The sequence below is a fragment of the Carassius gibelio genome, chromosome B21 (genome assembly GCF_023724105.1).
Source record: "Carassius gibelio isolate Cgi1373 ecotype wild population from Czech Republic chromosome B21, carGib1.2-hapl.c, whole genome shotgun sequence".
Classification (NCBI taxonomy): domain Eukaryota; kingdom Metazoa; phylum Chordata; class Actinopteri; order Cypriniformes; family Cyprinidae; genus Carassius; species Carassius gibelio.
Window position 1 is genome coordinate 17,185,560 of NC_068416.1, and position 21,554 is coordinate 17,207,113.

Consider the following 21,554-nt stretch of genomic DNA (forward strand, 5'->3'; position numbering starts at 1 on the left):
ATACCATTAACTGTTGGGGAATTTACAGTTAAAAACCAAGGACCAGATATTTGGCAATGAAGACCAGGAGTCAGAGATGAGTTCAATTAATAATAATAATTTTACTTGAAGAAAATAGTTTGCAATTTCATCAGCAGAAGTCATATTATATATATATACATAATATGAAACTTTATGTAAAAAAATGTTTTCATGTTTTTCATGTCACTACCGAAACAGTGTGTGTTTTAGTCGAGATTTTAACTAAACCCATAAATTTGATCAGGGAATATTTCAGTGTTCCCCTCTCTCAGAGTATATTTTAGTATGTTTTAGTAGTGTTTTTACATGTGAGTTAAAATCTGTAATGTGGTTGCTACCAAAGCATTACTGTCACTACCGAAAATGTGCGGTCACTACTGAAACATGGGATGTTTTGTCAAAAAATTAAGTATACTGATGTTTTGATAGTTTTTGGTTCAATGTATATTCATACTAATGAATCCTTAACTTTGAAATCAGTATGATCAACTTTTTTCCTAAATAAAAACAAAAACAAAAAAACAAAATTGGATTTAAAATACAGAAAATCTCATAGATTGAAATATTGTTAAAATTTCAATTGTTATCGATTCACCTCTGATTTTTTTTCTAATAGCTAAAAATACATTTACAATCTAGATGTAAGCAAATTCTTAATAGGTCAATATAACCCTTATTTTAAGTTGTTATTACTGTGTTTCAGCAGTGACAAATTTGGGGAGAGGAAAAATATAAAAAAACTTCTGAAAAAGAATGAATTGCACAATAAATAGAAAGGTGTACCTGGGATATTATACAATTTGCATGCATACAAATTAATTGGAAAAAGACTAATTTTTTTTTTTTTTTTTTTTTTTTTGCCTTTATGCTCATCAAATTAAACTATCAAATTTCTGCCCTTCGGTAAATCATTTATATTGTCAAGCACCCAGAAATATTAAATCTCAAGCGCATGCTCAGTAAAGAGTAAACAAACAAGCGAAAAAGGCGATTGGCTTTTTTAAGCGGAAGGCGGGACGTTTAGTTTCTATCAAAAATGCGATTGGCTCTTTTAGCTACAGGGCGGGACTACACCACGGATAGAAATTCTACACCTTTTGTAATTTCGCAGCACTTGAGGTCCAAAAGCACGACTGCTCGTGTGATTTAAGAACTTGTCGGGACACACAACAACAACACAGTTGTTTGAGACAACAAATGTAACAGTATTTGGGGTGAACTGTTGGTCTCGAGTTGATTTAGGCGTCCTCAAGGTAAGATCTCTCGACCAATATGAGCCGTTTGAAACACTACTGTATGGTGGTGTGGCGATTTGACGTTTTGTTACACAGTTTTGTCTTTTCACAATCATGGCTGGTATTTCTTTTATGAATGAATGAGTTTGACGCGATTGTTTCTTGTTTCTCCAGATTAGACAATATTCTGATTTCGTTTCGTGTCGTTTGTAAACATAACTGTATTGGTATTATATTGCCGTAGTGCTAGTAGTAGCGTTACTGTTATTGGTATTGTGGAAGTCGTACGTTCTTTTAAATTATACTAACAATAAATCATTCATGTTGTAAATAGCTCTAACATATGCTAATACATAAAAGTATGTGGACACCCTCATGTCAGATAATCCAGTAAAAAAAAAAATCTTCAAGGCTAAACCACAATGACATTCCAGAGAACTCTGTGCCTCTAACTTAGTCACAGCAGGTTAGGAAGGGTCTTTTCTGTTCCTGCATGACAATGTCCTTGTGCACAAAGTGAGCCCCATATAGAAATTATTATTTACCAAGTCTGCTGTGAAAGAACTTGCCTGGCCTGCACACAAAGCCAGACCTGAAGTCTGTTGAACACATTTAGAAATAACTATAACCCCACCAAACAAAACCTTAACCCGCCGACTCTCATTTTACTCTAATAAAACCTTTTTCAAAACAAAATATTTTAAAATACCTAAGTGAGTAAATTGTGAAATACATTTTATGTTTGCATGAAGTGTACCTTTAATGCTAAAAACCACAGGGTTATTATTCTGGAACAGAAAAGGTCCCTCCTCAAAATACATTTGGAAGCACACAGTTCTCTAGAATGTAATTACTTTGTGTTGCATTAACACTTGTTTTCATTGGAACTACTAGAACAGTCAAACCTGTTCATTTGAAGGGATGTCCATGTTGTGTCGAAGTCTGTTCCCCTTAGTAAAGTGTTCCCGCTACGCAAAATGCGTACAGAGCACGCGCGTGTGCTCGTGCCACTGTTTCCGCTTATCTTTTTGTCATCCAGTGGCATTATTACTCCGCTACATCATTAGCTTGCATAATTATTGTTTTTGTGGAATAACAAAAAGAACACTTAAATGATCAGAACATTGGAACGAGCACACGCGCGTGCTCTGTACGCGGTTTGCGTAGCGGGAACACTTTACTAAGCGGAACAGACTTCGACACAACAGTCCATACAATTTTGGCCATTTAGTTAGGTTTAGTTTTTCGACATTTTCGACATCTCCAACTCTGACTACTCCAGTGATTTGTCGTCATCGTTTTTTTTTTTACTTCCAGTAAGTTAGAGCTTTAGGCAACACTCTATTTTACAGTACCTTTGTTAAACATACTTACTATAGTAAATTATCCATTATTACAAATGGCTTATCCTAAACCAAACCCTAATTCTAACTATAATTATATAAGTATATATTGCTAATTAATATTACTTAGTACTTAAATGAGTAATTACACTATAACAAGGCCATCTTAAAATATATAATGTAACAAGATTTTGTATTTTTTTTTAATTTTTATATATCAGTAATGTTATTTACAGTACTACCACCACATATAGAAAAGAAATGTATGATGCCTTTTCTTTGGGGATCATCTTTTTTCTAGTGATGCACTTGAACTTCAGCAACTGAAAATGTAAAAAAAAAAAAAAGGGTTTGATTGTTGACCAAACCAATAACATTTCATTAGCATTACTCCAATGGCAGCATTTATTTCATTCACCGTAACAATAAATGATGCTAGGAGCAATACAGAAAAATTGTTTGTCTGAAATATTAAGAGGTAGCCTATTGTCGAAAAACTTTACTACAACTTTTAATTTATCATCGGAGAATACAACATCCTAAACAACATAAAGATTGCAGTTCTGTGGTTATTTTATTACAGAAACTTTAGTTTCAGGTTTTGCGCTTTGGCTAAATGGAAACATTGAGTTTGGTTTTCTATAAAAAAAAAAAATTATTATGAAACATCACTACTGTTTCTATTTATTTTTATCCTGATCCTCCTGGACAGCCTAGCCCTCATCACAAATGGAAACACAAGCAGTTGAAAAGCTTCCTGATCCTCCCGAAGAAGTAAGTCAAACCATAACTGTGGCCATTTTGCAGAATGACAAAAACAGCTGCGTGTCCACCTTCTTTTTCTGCCTTTCTCCAACAGGTTTTACTTCCAGAAGGTTGGAAGCAGGTGCTGCCAAAAGAGCAGCATCGCTGGGTCAGCAAGGCTCTCTTTAGCAGAGACACATCTGGGAAGTTAAAGCTGACTGAACCTCTGCAGCTGTGGTGGTCACCTCCAGGACCCCAGTTGTTGTATTCCCGGCCTCCTCCTTTTCCTGATCCGTTCTTTCACAGCAGGCTGTTCCTATGGATGCCCTGCCGCATGTGGGCATACAGGCTGCCGTGCGTGAAGCCCAACTGCCGTCGTCTCGGCAATTATTTGAGGCCTTGCGGACTGTACGACACCGTCCGGAGGGTTTTGGACATGAGTGGGTGGTATTTCATGGTCACGGAGTACCTGGAGTGCTGTTCCTGCAGGAAAAAGGTGGCGGGCTGGTCACAAGACATTCTGGATCAATTGGATCCCATCCATCGTGAGAAATTCCCAGCAGTGTTGACTTACAGGTTGGCAGAGTTGTTTGACAGTCATGATACTGTTAATATTGGTTTGATTTTGTGTTGTCTTTTGCCAAAGGTTGTCTTGTGATAAGGAGCTTGTTAGACTGATGCGGAGCCAGATGCCAGGGAAGAGTGTGATGTCGCTGTATCGACACCTCTGTGTGCGGCACAAAGAGCAGTGGCTGGCTCAGTCTGCAGAGTATCTTTCTGTCCTGGACAAGTTTCAAGATCTCAGCGCTGTTACTGCCAGGCTGCCGCAGATGATGCCACTGCCTTCTCCATCGTTGCTGTTGAGGGTACATGCAAAGGATGTACTGACACGGCTCGGAGAAATGAAGGCCAGAGTCACTTCCATCTACGGCTCCATCTTGAAAATGGTCTCCACCAAGAAGGTGAGGAGACACAACTAAATTGTATGCATTTTTTTAAGTTTCTGGATTAATACATACACTAACATTCAAAGTAAAAAAGATTTGAGATTTGAAACATCTGAAAGCTGAATAAATAAGCTTTCCAGTGATGCATGGTTTGTTAGGATAAGACAATATTTGGCCAAGATACAACTATTTCAAAAAAAATAAAAATACAACTAAATACTGAGAAAATCACCTTTAAAACTGTCCAAATTAAGTTCTTAGCAATGAATATTATTAATCAAAAATGAAATTTTGGTATATTTAAGGTAAGCAGTTTACAAAATATCTTCACAGAACATGATCTTTACTTAATATCCTTATGATTTTTGGCATAAAAGAAAAATCTACATCACATAGAATTTCCTGTTTTCTTAGATATTGGTTTGACAACACAACTTGTTCAATAATAGAACTGTTAAAACAGCAACTTTGTTAAAATACTGAACAAAATATTACAGTGTTTAATTATTTTTCAAGAATTTCATTCAATTTTCAAGAATTTTTGCCTCACCAAAAATACCAAGATTGATTTTATTCCATAATAAAAGAGATCTATTTTAACCATAATATTTGTTAATAGAAATTTTAATGTATTTTTAAATAAATAATTATATATAGCTTATATAAATCATCCAACTTTTTTTGCATTTACCATTTTTCATCCATCTTTAGGTCACTAAGAAACACGATTCAGCTTTGTGGTCCACAAATGTGGGGAATGAGAATGGGCAAGTCCTAATATGTGTCCTGACTCAAACAGTGGATGAGGGCCTGCTTCCCATGTGCTCCGGCTTGATGGAACGTTATCGGCGAGCCGGAAAACCTCCTCCACAAGTCCTCTATGTGGACCGGGACTGTTGTTCTACTACGGGCAAAAGCAAAGTGGAAGCCATGTACCATGAGTGGGACCAGCTGGTCATCAGACTGGACGCATGGCAGTTTATGATGCGGTTTACAGCAGGCATCACTTCAGAAAGTCACCCGCTGTACGGCCCCTTCATGGGACGGCTCTTCTCCTGTATCTTTGAGTGGGATGCTGAGGATTTAAAAAGACTACAAGAAGCCAAACAACTGGAGCTGCGACAAACCAAAGATGTTAAAGCATCCAACAAGCCCACGGCCGAAGAGTTAGTACAGCACTGTCGCCACCAGACGCGTGAGCCTCAGGTGACCAAGCAGCTCATTGAACAGCTGTTACAGGACTTCATGGGTAACAAACTGTTGGACCAGAAGAGGATTGAGGAAATCTGGCGAGCCCAACAATGCCATCTTTTATGCATTCAGGACCCTCCAGGAGTACAGCTTTACAGAATGATTGGAGAGGTGACCAGAGGAGGTCTCATTCTGCCCCTGTATCACTGTGCACGTGGAGTAGGATCCCTCGAATCATTCCATCAGCATCTGAACCACTTCATTCCAGGTTTGTAAGAGCCATAATAATGAGCTCTATTTGTGAAATGTCAATATAGATGGAAATGATTTTTTTTTTTACCTGCTCTTTTTCTATTCTTTTAGGTACAAGTACAAATGACTTGTACTTCCATGTTTACCTGCTAGAAGGAGTAGTGCAGTGGAACGAGGCCCGATCTGTTGCTGTTGATGGCAGTCCACTGCAGCACTACGTAAACCGTCTAAGCCAGAAGCTTTTAGGCCATAAACTGGTTGAGGATCACAACAGCCCAGGAGAGTACACTGGTAATGCATTGCATGTCTTTCTTTTTATGTGTTTTGGTTAAATTCTTCATAATACTTTGTGTTAAGATATATATATATAATATGGAGGTCACGTTAAAACTGACTGAATATGTTATTATGAGTTTTTTTTAATCATTCATTATTTTACTATATATTTGTTTTAAGAACACAAAGAAAAAATGAATTATTCAGAAAATGTGGGAATATTACTTAATGTATTTTTAGGAGACAGAAAATGCTAGCTGAAAAATGCCTTTTTATTGAAAATGTTATTCTCAAAAATTGAGGGTCAATTTGGGGTCAATACAGGTTTTATATATATATATATATATATATATATATATATATATATATATATATAATTTTTTTTTTTTTTTTTTGCCTTAATACTTAACCAACAATTTTTTTTTGTAACATACTGTTTGCACAGGTGAGCTCATAGGTGTGGAGTATCTTTATTCTCAAACCAACAGAGTTTTGGAGATCGACTACCTTATGGATCCCGATGCTCCTGATGGGAGTGATGAGCATCTGGAGGAAGACCTGGAATATGAGGATTTGGGCATTGATGACCTCAAATCACCACAGTTCTTGGAGCTCAGCCTCAAACCACTTCAGCCTGTTCAATATCAGGCAGCACTTCTGCAATCACCTTCCTCTGGCCTCTCAGTATCGCAGCCTGATCCAATCGTGTCGTCCACATCTGGGCCCATAAAGGACGAGCCTACCACTGCAGACCAGTTCACGCCTCAGGGCATCTCACAGGAGGATGATAATGTAAGTGGTGTTCACTGAAAAAAATAAAGGTTCCAACACTTTACAGAAAGGTTCCATTTGTTATTGTTGTTAATAAAAACAAACAATACATTCACAAATAATACAATTATTAAAAAGTTGAATATTTAATATTAGTAAACTGATATGAACTAACAATGAACATTTGTATTTACTATTTTTATTAACTGACTTTATGCATTAAAGGGATAGTTCACCCAAAAATAAAAATTATGTAATTAATAACTCACCCTCATGTCGTTCCAAACCCGTGAGACAAAGTAGTCCATGTGACATCAGGGGGTCATTTAGAATTTTTTGATGCATCGAAAATACATTTTGGTACAAAAATAGCAAAAACTACGACTTTATTCATCATTGTCTTCTCTTCCGTGTCTGTTGTGAGAGAAAGTTCAAAACAAAGCAGTTTGTCATATCCGGTTTGTGAACAAATCATTCGATGTAACCTGATCTTGTTGAACCAGTTCACCAAATCGAACTGAATCGTTTTAAACGGTTCACGTCTCCAATACGCATTAATCCACAAATGACTTAAGCTGTTAACTTGTTTAATGTGTCTGACACTCCCTCTGAGTTCAAACAAACCAATATCCCGGAGTTATTAATGTACTCAAACAGTACACTGACTGAACTGCTGTGAAGAGAGAACTGAAGATGAACACAGAGCCGAGCCAGATAATGAACGAAACATTGACTTGTAACATATTGGTTTTCGGATCACCAGTAGTTCTTTCGGACAGTTCGATTCAATAAACCGGTTGAAGAAAATGGTTCACCGGTTCTTTTGCGCTCGAGGTAATGGCGTCATTGGCGATGATTGCCCTTGATTCAAGCCTTCGGTTTACCCGCTCATAACATTAGCACAGAATCAGTTCAGAATCAATCAACAAAAGAATCAGTTCGGTTCAGACGTTCTGTGTGTCGGTCTGCTTCACACTGAATCACACATGCGCAGTTATCATCAGCTCCTCGGTTCTCGAATCGTACGCGTCTGACAGAAACGGTTCTTGACTCGAGAACGTGGATTAATGCGTATTGGAGATGCGAACCGTTTAAAACGATTCAGTTCAATTTGGTGAAGTGGTTACAATAAGATCCGGTTACATCGAATGATTTGTTCGTGAACCGGATTACAGAAACTGCTTTGTTTTGAACTCTCTCTCACAACAGACACGGAAGAGAAGACAATGATGAATAAAGTCGTAGTTTTTGCTATTTTTGGACCAAAATGTATTTTCGATGCTTCAAAAAATTCTAACTGACCCTATGATGTCACATGGACTACTTTGATGATGTTTTTCTTACCTTTCTGGACATGGACAGTAGACCGTACACACAGTTTCAATGGAGGGACTGAGAGCTCTCGGACTAAATCTAAAATATCTTAAACTTAATATCTTAAAATTTTTGTAATAGGAAGTGCTCTGTTTTTCTCAGGAAAAGTGCGTTGGGCTTGATGGTGTTCTTGGGTATGACCATGTTATCAACCTTGCCAACAGTCTGGTTGAGCTTAGAAATCATGGATTTGTCACACAGCGAAAGGTGGACGAGATTGTGGCCCTGTGGGATAAGCTGTCAGAGCATGACAAAGGTGGTGTTGTCCACCCGACCCGAGCAGAAGACACATTGTGCTTAAACAACAGTCATAGTGATAACTTTGTGACTCCATGCATTGATGGTCTAAAAAGGTACTTGTGCAAGAAAATTATATAAATTTTTCTTTTTGAATCTTTATTGAAATTCCTTAAAAATAACTTGTGTTCCCTTTTCCTTGGATTTGCTACAATGTAAGCCGTCTTGTCACAGCCATTTGCCTCGCTCTCAGCCACATCCACCCTGCTGGTCAGACCATCGCTGGTTTCAGGGTCAACAGATGGGCTGCTATCCTCCACGACTACAACATGATCAGGGACATAGTCCAGGACAACGCTGCCATCTCGACCCAGACACAGATACAACTGCTTGAGATAAACCAGCGGACACTGTGCCAGTGGTAATTGGTTATTAATATGCAGCTGTATATTACTTATAACTACATAGAGATTAAATAAAGTATCATGTTTTCTGTACACAGGTACAACGCCAGGAAACAGAGGCAAGAACAGTTGGTTTTGCACCAATGCACTGACAATATGAAGCCGTCTGAGCCTCTATTTCCTGTACAACACAATGTACCAGAGACCTTTCGACGTGGACATGTAGGCGATGTAATTAAAGTAGTGATCGGGGGTCCCGAGCCCTTTCGAACAGACCCAGGGCAAAGAGCTGCTGCTGCCAGGCCTCCTAGCCCAAAGGTGCCTAGGACCACTGCTTGGCGACGGAGGAAGGCAGAGGAAGAGGCAGCCCAGCGGGGGTTACCCCTGAAGCGGCCTTGTGAACAGTATGTTTGTAAAAAGTGTGGTAAACCAAAGACAAAAGAATTTGGTCACAGCCAGTTCCGTGGCGTTCACTTTTGCGCCAAAGCCTCTGGAAAGACTGTAGAGCAGTGGATGGAGGAGATGAGGAGGGCAAAGTAAGCTAATATGGACCTTTTCTAGCAAAAACATTCTAAATTTATTTGTAGATTCCATTGTTTTTATATACTTTGTGTGTAAATACTTTGATAGTACTGATTTATAGTTTTTCACATGCTTTGTCATTTGTGAAATGGCAATAAAGGCCTTTTTATTCTCATCACAGTGGACATGTCTTTTTTTAAATAAAGTTTTAATAATAGTAATTAATAATTTGTTACATGTATATAGTGCTTTTCTGGGCTTTACATGACGGGGCAGAATGTCCTCGTCCACCACCAGTGTGCAGCCCCCACCTGGATGATGCAATGGCAGCCATATTGGGCACGAACGCCCACCAAACACCAGCTTATTGGTGGAGAGGAGACAGAGTGATGAAGCCAATCAGTGTATGAGGATGATGTGTGTGAGGATGATTAGGAGGCCATGATGATCCGAGGCCAAATGTATTCATAAATTTCAATTTTTGTAAAATGTTGCTACAAGATGTATGACTACAAGATTTGTTTGTGTGTGTGTGTGTGTGTGTGTGTGTGAAAAATTAAAGTTTTAGACATATAAGGTAATAAAAGATACTTGAAATAAAATTTAAATGTAAATATAAATACTTAAAGTAACTACAAATGAGCATGTAAAGAAAATATCTTTAAAATAAATTCTGTGTGGGGCATGCCCCTAATCCCTGCAATGTTCTCACCATTTATCCCCTTATCTGTTAGCATCTCTGATTAATGCACCATGTATAATACTGGAACACCATGATCAATATAGCGCTTTGCAGCCTTCATGGCCTGGGGAATAATACATGTGCATAATTTTGTTCCAGGTGACCTCTGTTTTGCCTAAAACTTTAACATCAAGTAGTCATTCCTTTGTCCTCTATATTATTGTTGGAAAAACAGAAAGGTTCTTTCTGTTTGGTGCTATTACCATTTCCAAACTTAGCATATAATTGTATTTGGTACTGGCCATTTAAAACTCAATTTGATGGCAACCTGTTGTGTAAAAGAACAAGAGATACTTAAGTACTGTACATACCATGTACTTATTACAGCAATTACAATAACTGAGCAATAACTAGGCACTAACCCTGAAACTACACCTAAACCTAACCTTAACCCATGTAGTTACCATATACCACCAGTACTTTCTTAGGTAATTACATGTACTGTAAAATAAAGAGTAACCCATTTAATAATCTCTTTATACAGCCTTTAATGTTTTTTCAGATTTCAGAATTCCCATAAAGACACAGCCACAGAGTTCTTTTCACAGGTTTTTCAAGTACCTCATATTTTGAATGAACTTAAAGATAAGAAAACAACACAAGATGAGATTGTAAGTTTCTTAAATCCAAGTGCAGTGTTAAGGCAATCAGCTCAAAATTCAAAGAAAATCCTTTAAACACTGAATATAAACCTGAGAATGTACCTGAGACAGGTGACGATGGCCTGATTCTGTGTGAATTTTGATGAGATGGACAGTAATGGGCCCGGATTTCTTCTTCGTTTTGGGTCAGCCATGGTATCCCTAATATAAACATAAATACATTATCATTGGGTTGTACAGTATACCGTATGTAAAGTATAGCTTATACTATGCCACAAAACAATTTTGTGGAAAAATTAGCTCTCTAATCTTTTCACAGGAGAAGCAGGATCCATAAATTCTGAGGTTGTTTAACATCTTGCTGTTTCTTAAAGACCTTTAAGACTTGTTTATTTACAGTAAGAACCCTTACACAATAAAATAACTATGTACCTCTACGTATCACGTCATCGCTTCACTACAGTCCGTTCTGAACCCTTGCCCCTCCCCGTCACTCGTTTACAGTAAGAAAAAGTATTCGTATTAAACTTCTTAGTACTGTTTCAATAAGCCAAAAGCCAATTAAAACTTTGAGAAACGTGTTTAACTCTTTAATCGTGTTTAACCTTTAGTTACACACGTACTAACACTCCCCTCTGGTGTACAAATGTTGTATTACACACGATGGTTTGTCCATTTTTCTGTTTCAAACAACAAAGATACATTTTTTTAGATGTGCTACTCACACTCGTCCATATAATGGCAGTGGATATTGACAAGTAAAAAGTATCATAAAAGTATCACAGATTATGAAAACAGATGGCTCCTATTGTAATAACATAATGTGACGAATGCTACAAGGTGAAAATGCTGTTGCAAAGTGGTCGTATAATCGCGATATGACCATTCGTGAGGGGGAACGTGAAATAATTCTACTTTTATCGTTAAGGGTAAACCAAGGTGATTATTTTTAAGTCGGCGAGAAAACATATCGAAAACAAGTGAATGTATTTCGAGTGTTATTTGCATTTGTAATACGAATACACACCAAAGCTTACACGTTATCTGACCAAGGATACAGAAAAAAACTATGTTGTGAATTACCTTTGTACTTTTTGAATTGTGATTAACATTAATTTTTATTAGTAACAATTGTAAATCTATTTTAATGTATTTTAAACCGTAATTTATTCATGTTATGGCAAAACTGGGGAAGCATAATACCACCACTAGATGGCGACAAGTGACCGTCTTTTTAAGTGTCATTTAAACTGAATCTATACTAAATCTGCAATTATTTGATCAAAAATACAGTAAAAACAAACGCATAAAGACGGATTATTGTGAAATATATCACATCTTTTAAAATAACTGCTTTCTTTTTAAATATTTATATTTTAAATGTTATTTATACCTTTGATGGCAAAGCTGAATTTTCAGCAGTCATTACTCAATTCTTTCATGGATAGAAAGTGCAGGAATAGCATTTATTTTAAACAGATGTGTTCTTTTCAGTGCCTGAAAAACATTTTTAATATTTAATATTGGAGAGACTATTTCTCTTAAGTGCTTCCTTTTGAGGGGATTTATTTGGTCTCAGGTCCCCTGTCTTTATATTGCTCTGGGCCCCTTACCTTTTCAAATAAGTCTAGATGCTCATTATTGGTCTTTTTCCACATATCCTGTACTTGATCTAACTATCACTTGCATCATGCTGATGGATTTATTTATAAAACCCATAGGCTACAACAACTGGCTACATTCAGCTTTGCAGATAAAAATGGTTCAAAATGGGTCATTCATTCATTCATTCATTCATTCATTAAATTTATTCACATGACTTAGGACCAGAGGCAGATATTAATCTTGACCTCACACTGAATGTTTCTTGTGGGTGTTCTGAGTTAAACCTTTTGAGTTTCGGTGTTCTGTGTTTTCACGGCCCCTGCTGTTCTGGAAGGAGAGGTTTGTCTTCTCTCAGTCCGCTGTGAGGAGGGCGGACGCTCTTTGCCCGAGGGGGAGGATGTGTGCTGTCTGTGCGTGGGGGAGGGTTCGTGACGCATGACCAAGGGCTCCTCTGCGTCACGCGGAGGGGCCCAGTCACAGCTAGCAGAGGAAGAGCCTCATTTGCATATGATCTACAAATCAGAAAATGTAAAAATAAACCTAGACAAATACAATGATTTTAATATTCACTAGGTTTAAAGGTATACAGTGGTAGGTCAGCATGATTTACAGTAAAGCAGGAAAAAGTGATTTATCCACTTACCAGCTATGAGAAACATATCTGGGAGTCAGCGGTATATGAAGTTCTCCTCGGGGCTCTCTGTTCGTGCTTGCTTCGGCAGCACATATACTAAAATTGGAACGATACAGAGAAGATTAGCATGGCCCCTGCGCAAGGATGACACGCAAATTCGTGAAGCGTTCCTCATTTTTATTAATTATTAGTTATTATTTAATAATTTACTGTAATATTTACTGTATTTTGTACTGTATCTAATGCTAAAAAGGCTGCAGAACGCAGTCGCGCCGCTGGATGGCAGCATCGCACTAGAGCGGCGCACTCTGACTCACAGCAGAACAAACATATTCTAACGTTACTCGAATTTAAAGAAATAAAAGTACCAGAAACGTCTTTTTCTGAGCAAAAACATGTTTTAAGTATTCACAGGGATTGCATTCATCATCCTGATGTTTTTTTAGACAATTTAATTTACGATATTTAAACTGAGAGTTGTTAATGTGTTAGCATCGGTAATGATAACTCTGAATCTTCGTTCCTTTCGAGTCAAACCAGCATATATCGACAATAATTCAATCCAAAATAATTGTATAGGATAAATATTAAGGTATAAAATATTTGAAATGGACTTACCATTTATATGCGTTGTTTTCGAATAGTTTGGGTGCGAAATTTGCGTCGTTTTCTTTGGCCGTTTGTAAGTTAACGTTACCTGGAAACAGAGCGAAAACAAGAATTAAAACACACATTTTAAGTTACACCTAAGTTACCAAAAAAATCTGGTGTTGCTAAATAAATGTTATCGTATGTTGCTTCATGATTTAGGGCATTCAGGAAATCTACTTACAGTGCACGACGTCACGAATCAGATTGAAAAACAAAGAGGCGGTTTTCAGATAAAAGTCAGTTGTTGTAGTTTTTTTATTTTTTTAAACAACATAATTTTATAGATCTGCGCGACTCTAGTGCCAACTCGTTGTGTATTGCTAAAATCAAGGACATAAATATTTAACGTAAAATGCGACTGAATGCAATATTATTTTTCTAACCATTACATTACATGTAATGACCATCAAGTCAAGTATTGTATTTGAAAAGAAAGCAAATCATAGCTACATGATCTAATAAAAAGGGTAAGTTTGACATTTCTGAGACTTAATTCATTTCATTACCAGTGTTTTCACAGCTTTAGTTAAGTTAAAAATTTTAAAGATAAAAAGTATAATAATATCCAACAGTCTCATGTTTATGTTATATTTGGCAAATTCAGAAGAATCAAAGGTATGTTTGGACCAAATATTTATACCATATATATAAATATTTAAATCATAATTTGTACAGACCCTACAAAAAGAAAATAAGAAGGACAGCAGGGAAGGAGAAGGTGCTTCTATCCACATCAGTCAAGGTTTTCAAAGTATATCACCACCTGAGTTTAGATTAGCAAAATCTCTGTCATGTTATATTAATATAATGCATGCAACTTTTTCGATGCATGCAAAGTTGGTTATTTATTTATTTATTTTATTTTGTTAATTGTGTCTTTTTTTTCAAATTCTTCTGTTAGGTCACATTATAGTTCTGTAGTTGGTACAGATGTGCATGGACTCCAAATATGAAAAACAGCCTCACTTGTTCATGTACATGTGCACAGTGTTTCGGCTTTATCTGCAGGAAGGAATGGTGCAGGGGAACAGAGCCTTTACAGATGTCACACGCAAACCTGCAAAGCCACCGGTTTCTAGGCCACAAACTATAAGGATTACAGTACTGCGGTAAACTGCATAATACTTTTACACATCTCTGTTCCTCTGAGTTGGTAACAAGTTACTGTAAAAGGACTACTTGCATGCTTTTGGCAATTTACAAAGTATTCAAATCAGTCTTGTTTGGTTTGATTGAATAGAACTCAAGTCCGTTTGGTGCGGATCTTTTGGGCAGGTGTGAATACAGCAATTGCACTCTGGTGCAGACCAAACAATCGTATCAAGAGCCAGCTGAAGAGGTGGTCTCGGTCCATTTCCAGACTAACTCTGGTACGGCTGAATGAATGAACCAGTGAATGGATGACTTAAGCACAAATGTGGTTTCTTTTACAGTTTCTGGTTCACTTGCAAAAAGGGTCGTGTGAAAGCGAACCGCACCACACACACACAAAAAAAATCAACATTGTATTTGGTCCAGTGGTCTGTCGATTTGTCCCACCCTTTCAGATTTTGATACCTCCCTTTAAAAAAGGAGGTAGTACAATTCCACAACGAAAAATGCTACCTGTAAAGTTATGGTTTATTAACGTCTACACCTACCACAACCCTAAACATACCTTTACAGTAATGCAAATACAGTAATCATGTGTTATATTCACAGTTGTAGCTAGAATGGATACAGCTACAGAAAACCAACAATACTTTTTTAAAGTCTACACCTACCCCAACCCTGAATATACCCATATAGTAATGCAGCTATATTAAATATTGTTGTTCAGCATGAGAACAAGGACACAATTTTGATGTGCGTATGCGGAGTAAACCCTGGTAGGAAAATCTGACGGGGAGGATAAAATGTCAGGACACCAGACCAAATCAAGTGAACTAGCTGACTTCCCTGGTGTGAATAAAAGTCTTTAGTTACCGCCTTCAAAAAAGCTTTCATACAAAAGACAGCTATGAAAAATCAAGTTTGAGGCATGGTTGTATTTTATCTTTGATGTCAACCATTATTTTACTCAGAAATTGCCTAAAATAAAAAAACCCAAGGAAACGCATGTCTTGCGAATTATAATTAGCTTCCAGATTTGGACTACAGATAGCTTTACAAATTTTTTTAAACCTGCATGTTATAAATTATTATAATCTGTTTTGCATTTTACAAAACAGTAAGTAACTTAATTTTTGCCTGTCTTGACCATAGACTGTATAAAAACACTTGACTTCATGTATGGATGTGTAAAGAGCTACAGTCTATGGTAAAGAGTCGCATGGTGGTGTTTAGTCCTCCACAGTAGAGGGCGGAAAGTCGATGATGCCCCTCCGTTACTCTCTGTCAGAAATGCACACTTCCGGCGACCCTGGAGCCAATGGCCTCGCGGCAGGACAGCGCTCCAGAGGCAGGTTTAAATGCGCCGCCAGCTGCCTGCAGGACAGGGAGCCTTACTGTATCGGAAAGTTTAACAGAAGTGAATACTTCTAATAACTTTACAAATTCAGGATGCCAGAGGAAAGGTAATATGCCATTGTTATTTACCAAGCCAAGTATTATTTGCATTTTCCATTTTACTTACGTGACGTTGTTTCTGTGTAAGTTACTAACGTACCTTTGGATTCTCCCTCCACTTTGGTGTGTTTTGCAAGTTTTGTAACTTGTTGGTGTTTTATTAAAAACACTGTGCACAATAATAAAAGTAACCGTTATTTGTTAAAACAAGACTTCAGATCTGTTGCGCAAAGATCTGCTGAACGCATTTTTAAAAATGCATTTAACTTTAATGTGTGTGTGGATGGCGCGCGCCATCGTGTTGTGATGCGCGAGGACGATTTTTCTTTAAAAATGTATTTATATAAGCAAATCTAAATTGTGCAAGTTCTTTAAATCTTTTGAATGGTTGCGTTAGTCAATATACCGTTTTGACTTTCGAAAATACAAGTATTATGGAGACTTTTTTTTGGCATAGACATAACTCGCGACAAATGGCGGGCATCACTGATCTTGTGATGTGAGCTTGCAGTTTACAGTAACGTTATACAAGCAATAAAAACTTTTGTGATTGTGTTGATGTGTTATTAGCCACTGCATATTGTGTAGTGACAAGTTGTTATTTCTTTTTAAAATTGTTGTAGGTTGAACGTATGTAGTGAGGACTGTTTATAATTAGTTTCGAGAGATCGCGGTTATTGGTTTCTGCAGTTATTCCTTTATATATAACTTACTTAGAACAACACGAAATGCTAAGCTTGCATAATGTGATTTCCTTGTTTTTATGTAGACCGTTTAAAGAACTGAGTGGGAATTTGGAGGGATCCCTGTGCAGGCCTCAGAGGAGTAAATGGAAAAGGCGGTCGTCCTGCAGTGGGGGTCTAGACACAGAAAACACTCCACACGAACTCATCCAGCAGTGGTCACCTCCACATAAAAAGATCCTGACTTCTGCTAAAGGGAATGAAAATGAGGAACACATATTTGTTCTTGCCAGACGTCCCAGGAAAAGAAGAGAATCATCAGGTTTGTGACTGAGAAATTGAAACCCATACATCGTACTGCATTATATTTGGTACATGTATTTCTGTCATGATCACAAACATGTTCTTGAAAACCCTTTTGATTATTAAATCATACTTTTGTAGTTGTTCAAATGTGTACATTTTCTAGTCTGAAGCAACTTTGGTTTACTTATCCATACATGATAATTATTCAGAAATCTCATTTTAAAAAGACAATATAATATGCATTGCGCTTTTGGAGATTGTTTATTTCTACATCTCTCATTTATAATTACATTATTTTGCATTATATGTTTTGCCCCCACAATAAAAACCACAGAGCTATGATCATAAAACTAAGCCTTTAAATATCATCTTACTAGGATATAAATGTTGTCACTATATTTATGTAAATAGTTTGTTCAAAAGATCTCAATGTTATACATAACTAACTGACTGACTTTAGCACCAAATTACCTAATTTAGTTTATTTAGGGCCTCCATATGTAATTCAGGTCTTGAGATGCATATTTTAATTGTATCATACTGTATGAGTCGTAAAGGCCTGATGTATCAAATACTAATACGCGTGACAAAATACACACAACATTTTCTTTTACTGTTTTGTCTTACGTTTCTGTGAATCTTTTCATTATTGTTTCGCATGCAGGCGTTTACAGGTTTAATGTAGTAGTGTATGTCTGATTGGAAACTCTTTTGTGTGTGTGTGTAAGTGCTGTAAAGGTTAATGGGACATAGTTGCATAAACAAACAACTTATCAGTACCCTGTAAACTTCCATTTTGGGGGGCCACTTACAGTTTCTCCCCCAAATTTAGTTGAATTTAAATTTGCTTATAAGATGTACATGGACTTGTATAGGCAACATAGAGCCTAATTTGTTAACTTGTTCCTCCCTCAGCAGGCATGTGTTGGGACAGTCTGCCTGATGAGCTGTTGTTGGGAATCCTGTCTCGTCTCTCACTGCAAGATCTCCTCCGGACGTCACGGGTCTGCAAGCGCTGGCATCGTTTGGCGTAAGCTCTCTTCATACACTAAAGTTAGAGTTTGGAAGACCACTGATCACCAGTGATGGAAATAATAAAAGTCATAACTCCGCATTTGCAGGTTTGATGAGTCTCTGTGGCACAGTGTGGACCTGGTGGGAAAGGCTCAGTTAGACGCAGAGCTTGGGCAGGTTCTCTCAGCTGGTGCATTAAGGTTGCGCTGTCCACACACATGCATCGCTCAACCCAGGTTTAAAAGTGCACAGTGAGTAATTTGTGTTTTCACAGTGCCACGGTAAAGTCCTATTGTGTAAGTGCTGCTGTTGTTGCTGTCTTATGTTTGTAAATGTAGTGCTTTTTGAATTACAGGAAACTTCGTGTCCAGCATCTGGATTTATCCAACTGCACAGTGGAGTCGTCTGTTCTCGAAGACATCCTGTCTCGCTGCAGACATCTACAGAATCTCAGTCTCGAAGGATTGGTGCTCTCTGATAGCATCATTCAGTAAGTGATAGTCAAAAAGACATTTTACACACTACAACATAACTAGATTTATTTTTTGTTAGTGGCACAAATTGACCAATCAAAATGGGTTTTATTCACAACCAAACAGCATTTAGTTTTTGTGTTTGAAGACAAAGAAAGAAAACTACTCTTGCTGTTGACAGTTTTCCTTTAGATCTTACTAGATTGTCTTCCAGACTGTCATATATATTTCTATTTATGTATTTTATGTAGAAATAACACATTTTATATAGAAATAATAATTTTTTTTATATATTGTTATTAGCCACTTTGTAACATTCACATTCCTTCAGAATGTAAAATTGCAGATTTAACTATATCTTTTTTTGAAAATTTAAATATGAAGACCTTGAACCTGTATTTTCCTCTCTTGCAGTTCTCTGGTTCAAAATACTGAAATTGTCAGATTGAATTTGTGTGGCTGTTCTGGCTTTTCTCCTGAATCTCTGGCTGAGATGCTAAAATCTTGTACTGGGTAAGATTAACTTTCTATATATATATATATATAAAAAAATTGTGGTCCTGAGAAAAATCTTTCACTGTTTCTAGAGAAATAATAAGCAGCATGACCGTTTCAATGTTGAAAATAAGCAATGCACCAAATCGGCAAAGAAGAATTATTTCTGAAAAATCACATGACACTGAAGGCTAGTGTAATGTCCATCATAAATTACATTAAAAAATTTTTTTAGGAAGCCAGTACTTTTTTCTTTCTTTCTCTTTTTACTGCATTTGATCAAATAAGCGCAACCTTGATAAGTATTTAAGACTTTCAAAAACACAATCTTACCAACTTTTAAATGTTGGTGTACATTCAAAAACAACAAATTTCTTAAATGTAATGCTTGATGAGCTAGTGTTCATCATCAGAAATGTCAGAACTAGTTGTTTTTAAATACTTTGTAGTCTCAATTATTTGATAGAGGGCACTTGCTGTGTACATTTTTTTTTTTTAACAGTTCTATATTTTTATTTCTGCATGCAGTTACATGTTATTCATTTCTGTAAATGCATCCTACCTCTATAGTGGCAAAAGTGTTGTACAGTACAACATGTCTAATTGTATACGGTCATGTTTACTATATTTGTGTATGGTACTGTTAAAATAACTAGTCTGTGACTTGTCACAAGCATATCAATGCTCAGTTCCTCAGTGTAACTGAACAGATGACTCTTGACAAGTACATTGTACTGAAAATGTATTTTATTTAAGGCGAGTATGTTGTAAGACACCTAATATAATTTGAGACTGTATCTTAATTGTCCATTAAGTGTTTTACCTCCATAGATCAAAGAAAATTGTTAATCATATGATGACACCCTTTAAAGTTTTATTTCTTTCCCCAGAATTGAAGAAATGAATGTGTCATGGTGTGACTTCAATAATCTCCATATTCAAGCTATTGTTAACAACATTCCCTCCAGCATCACTCAACTGAACATCAGTGGTTACAGACAAAACCTCACCATGGAAGGTAAGGAAAACAAGGAAATCAGATGCATTTGTAACCATTTCATGCACCAACAATTTATATTTTCTTTTTTTGTGCGGGTTTCAGATGTTAAAGCTATAGTAAATAGATGTCCAAACCTCACAAATCTAGATTTGAGGTAAGTTCCTAACTGAAAAGATGAATGTGGATCAGATGCCTAATAGCAAACAGCAGGAAGTTCACCTTTAGTCGTGTTTTTATCATTTCAGTGATAGCGTCCTTGTGACAGTGGACAGTTTCCCAGTCCTGCAGCAACTTTCCTCTTTGAGACATCTGGCACTGAGCCGCTGTTATCAGATTCACCCAGCTTCACTCATGTAAGAGAGCGCTGGAATTCAGAAAACACTTTTGATCTGTACACAATGTTTTCTTACAAACCCTAAATATTCCTTCTCTTTTTCTCTACAGTGACTTTGAAAAGTTTCTAAATTTGCAGACCCTAGAGGTCTTTGGGCTTATACAGGACAGCTACCTGCCCATTCTTTGTAAAGGTCTACCGCACATACAGATCAACACACAGCCTTTCTCCACTGTGGCACGTCCCACCTCGGCATCAAGAAAGGATCGCACACTTTGGGGAATGCACTGCAGCCTTGTGTACAAACATTGATGGTTTTTAATTCAGGATGATTACAGGGTAAACCAAATTGTAAAAAAGTTTTTACATTAGTCCATATCTCTTTCTCAAGTGGACCCAATTAGTTATTTGTGATTTTAAAAATGTCTTAAACATCACTGGTAAGTCCTCGTTTTATATTGTTACAGTTTCAATTTTGTGAAGATGACAAGTGTGTTGGGAGGTCCTGGCAATCTTGAATTGAGTGGCGTTCTAGTTACTTTGCAAAGATCACAAAATAAGAGATGAAGAGTGGACAGGCTGGTTAGTGGTAGATTTTAACTTTAAATGTTTACTACCAATAGCTAATAATTTTGAAAATGGTGAATTTAACTACGGTAAATGTTTGTGACTTCGGGTGCAATCTAGAATAATAATGGTGGGATCTGTTTGCCATGCAAGATGTTTTCCTGCCATGATCAAGTACATTGCCAGTTTTACTATAGGATTATCAAAGTTTAGTAATAAGACAGTGGTTTTATGGTTATTTTATACTGTTCCCAAATAATTTCACCATACAGATGTATTAAACCAGGTGCTTTTAGAGCAGAGATATTAATGTGAATCTGAGCATTTTTCTGAGCAGTTTTAATATGGGAAAACTTGAATTTTGTACAACTTTGGTTGTTGCTAGACAGGTATTTTAATGAATTGTATACATTGTCTGAATTGTAAATAAATGTATTGCATTTTATTTAAAGCCATCCACATGTGAGTTTTTCCATTTCAATATTATATTTTAGATACTTTACATTGTGATGTTTATGATGTCACACAAAAACATCCAAATAAATGTAAATGTAAAAAAAAAAGACATTTTAAAGCACCAAGGG

The 21,554-nt window shown here is 36.8% G+C and overlaps 2 protein-coding genes, 1 long non-coding RNA gene and 1 other non-coding gene across 7 annotated transcripts; 3 read left to right on the forward strand and 1 right to left on the reverse strand.

Moving 5' to 3' along the window:
- The first annotated feature begins 1,076 nt into the window (after window positions 1–1,076).
- On the forward strand, window positions 1,077–9,492 carry si:ch73-112l6.1 (uncharacterized). Its single transcript, XM_052587902.1, has 10 exons — window positions 1,077–1,274; window positions 3,312–3,373; window positions 3,459–3,919; window positions 3,990–4,305; window positions 5,002–5,749; window positions 5,845–6,024; window positions 6,455–6,801; window positions 8,257–8,507; window positions 8,612–8,812; window positions 8,894–9,492. Exons 2-10 carry the CDS (start codon window positions 3,329–3,331, stop codon window positions 9,333–9,335), a joined length of 2,991 nt encoding a protein of 996 aa, XP_052443862.1. The 5' UTR covers window positions 1,077–1,274; window positions 3,312–3,328; the 3' UTR covers window positions 9,336–9,492.
- A 1,038-nt stretch (window positions 9,493–10,530) lies between these two features.
- LOC127985763 (uncharacterized) lies at window positions 10,531–13,602 on the reverse strand. The gene is made up of 4 exons (XR_008160686.1): window positions 13,519–13,602; window positions 12,910–12,996; window positions 12,551–12,778; window positions 10,531–10,862 (listed from the first exon to the last, which is right to left on the reverse strand). It is a non-coding gene; the product is annotated as an uncharacterized LOC127985763 (long non-coding RNA).
- Window positions 12,973–13,079, forward strand: LOC127986751 (U6 spliceosomal RNA). Its single transcript, XR_008160954.1, has one exon. It is a non-coding gene; the product is annotated as a U6 spliceosomal RNA (small nuclear RNA).
- Window positions 13,603–15,880: 2,278 nt separating the features above from the next.
- LOC127986261 (S-phase kinase-associated protein 2) lies at window positions 15,881–21,415 on the forward strand. 4 transcript variants are annotated; one of them, XM_052588530.1, is made up of 10 exons: window positions 15,881–16,106; window positions 16,868–17,103; window positions 18,006–18,117; window positions 18,209–18,352; window positions 18,457–18,591; window positions 18,989–19,087; window positions 19,960–20,087; window positions 20,172–20,223; window positions 20,315–20,422; window positions 20,514–21,415. In XM_052588530.1, exons 1-10 carry the CDS (start codon window positions 16,093–16,095, stop codon window positions 20,713–20,715), a joined length of 1,230 nt encoding a protein of 409 aa, XP_052444490.1. In that variant the 5' UTR covers window positions 15,881–16,092; the 3' UTR covers window positions 20,716–21,415. The 4 variants fall into 4 exon arrangements, 3 of the variants coding, with proteins under 3 accessions (XP_052444490.1, XP_052444489.1, XP_052444491.1); XM_052588529.1 differs by having other exon boundaries at window positions 15,882–16,106; window positions 18,003–18,117; XM_052588531.1 differs by having other exon boundaries at window positions 15,882–16,106; window positions 18,003–18,117; window positions 20,871–21,415.
- Window positions 21,416–21,554: the final 139 nt, after the last annotated feature.

Excerpts from the sequence above, each read along its gene's own strand:
- LOC127986261 (XM_052588529.1), top strand. Across the intron at positions 17,104-18,002 it reads GAAAAGAAGAGAATCATCAG|CAGGCATGTGTTGGGACAGT; the intron begins GTTTGTGACTGA and ends TTCCTCCCTCAG. Across the intron at positions 20,088-20,171 it reads ACAAAACCTCACCATGGAAG|ATGTTAAAGCTATAGTAAAT; the intron begins GTAAGGAAAACA and ends TGCGGGTTTCAG.
- si:ch73-112l6.1 (XM_052587902.1), top strand. The coding sequence starts at position 3,329 with ATGGAAACACAAGCAGTTGAAAAGCTTCCTGATCCTCCCGAAGAA. Across the intron at positions 4,306-5,001 it reads AAATGGTCTCCACCAAGAAG|GTCACTAAGAAACACGATTC; the intron begins GTGAGGAGACAC and ends ATCCATCTTTAG. Across the intron at positions 8,508-8,611 it reads TGCATTGATGGTCTAAAAAG|CCGTCTTGTCACAGCCATTT; the intron begins GTACTTGTGCAA and ends CTACAATGTAAG.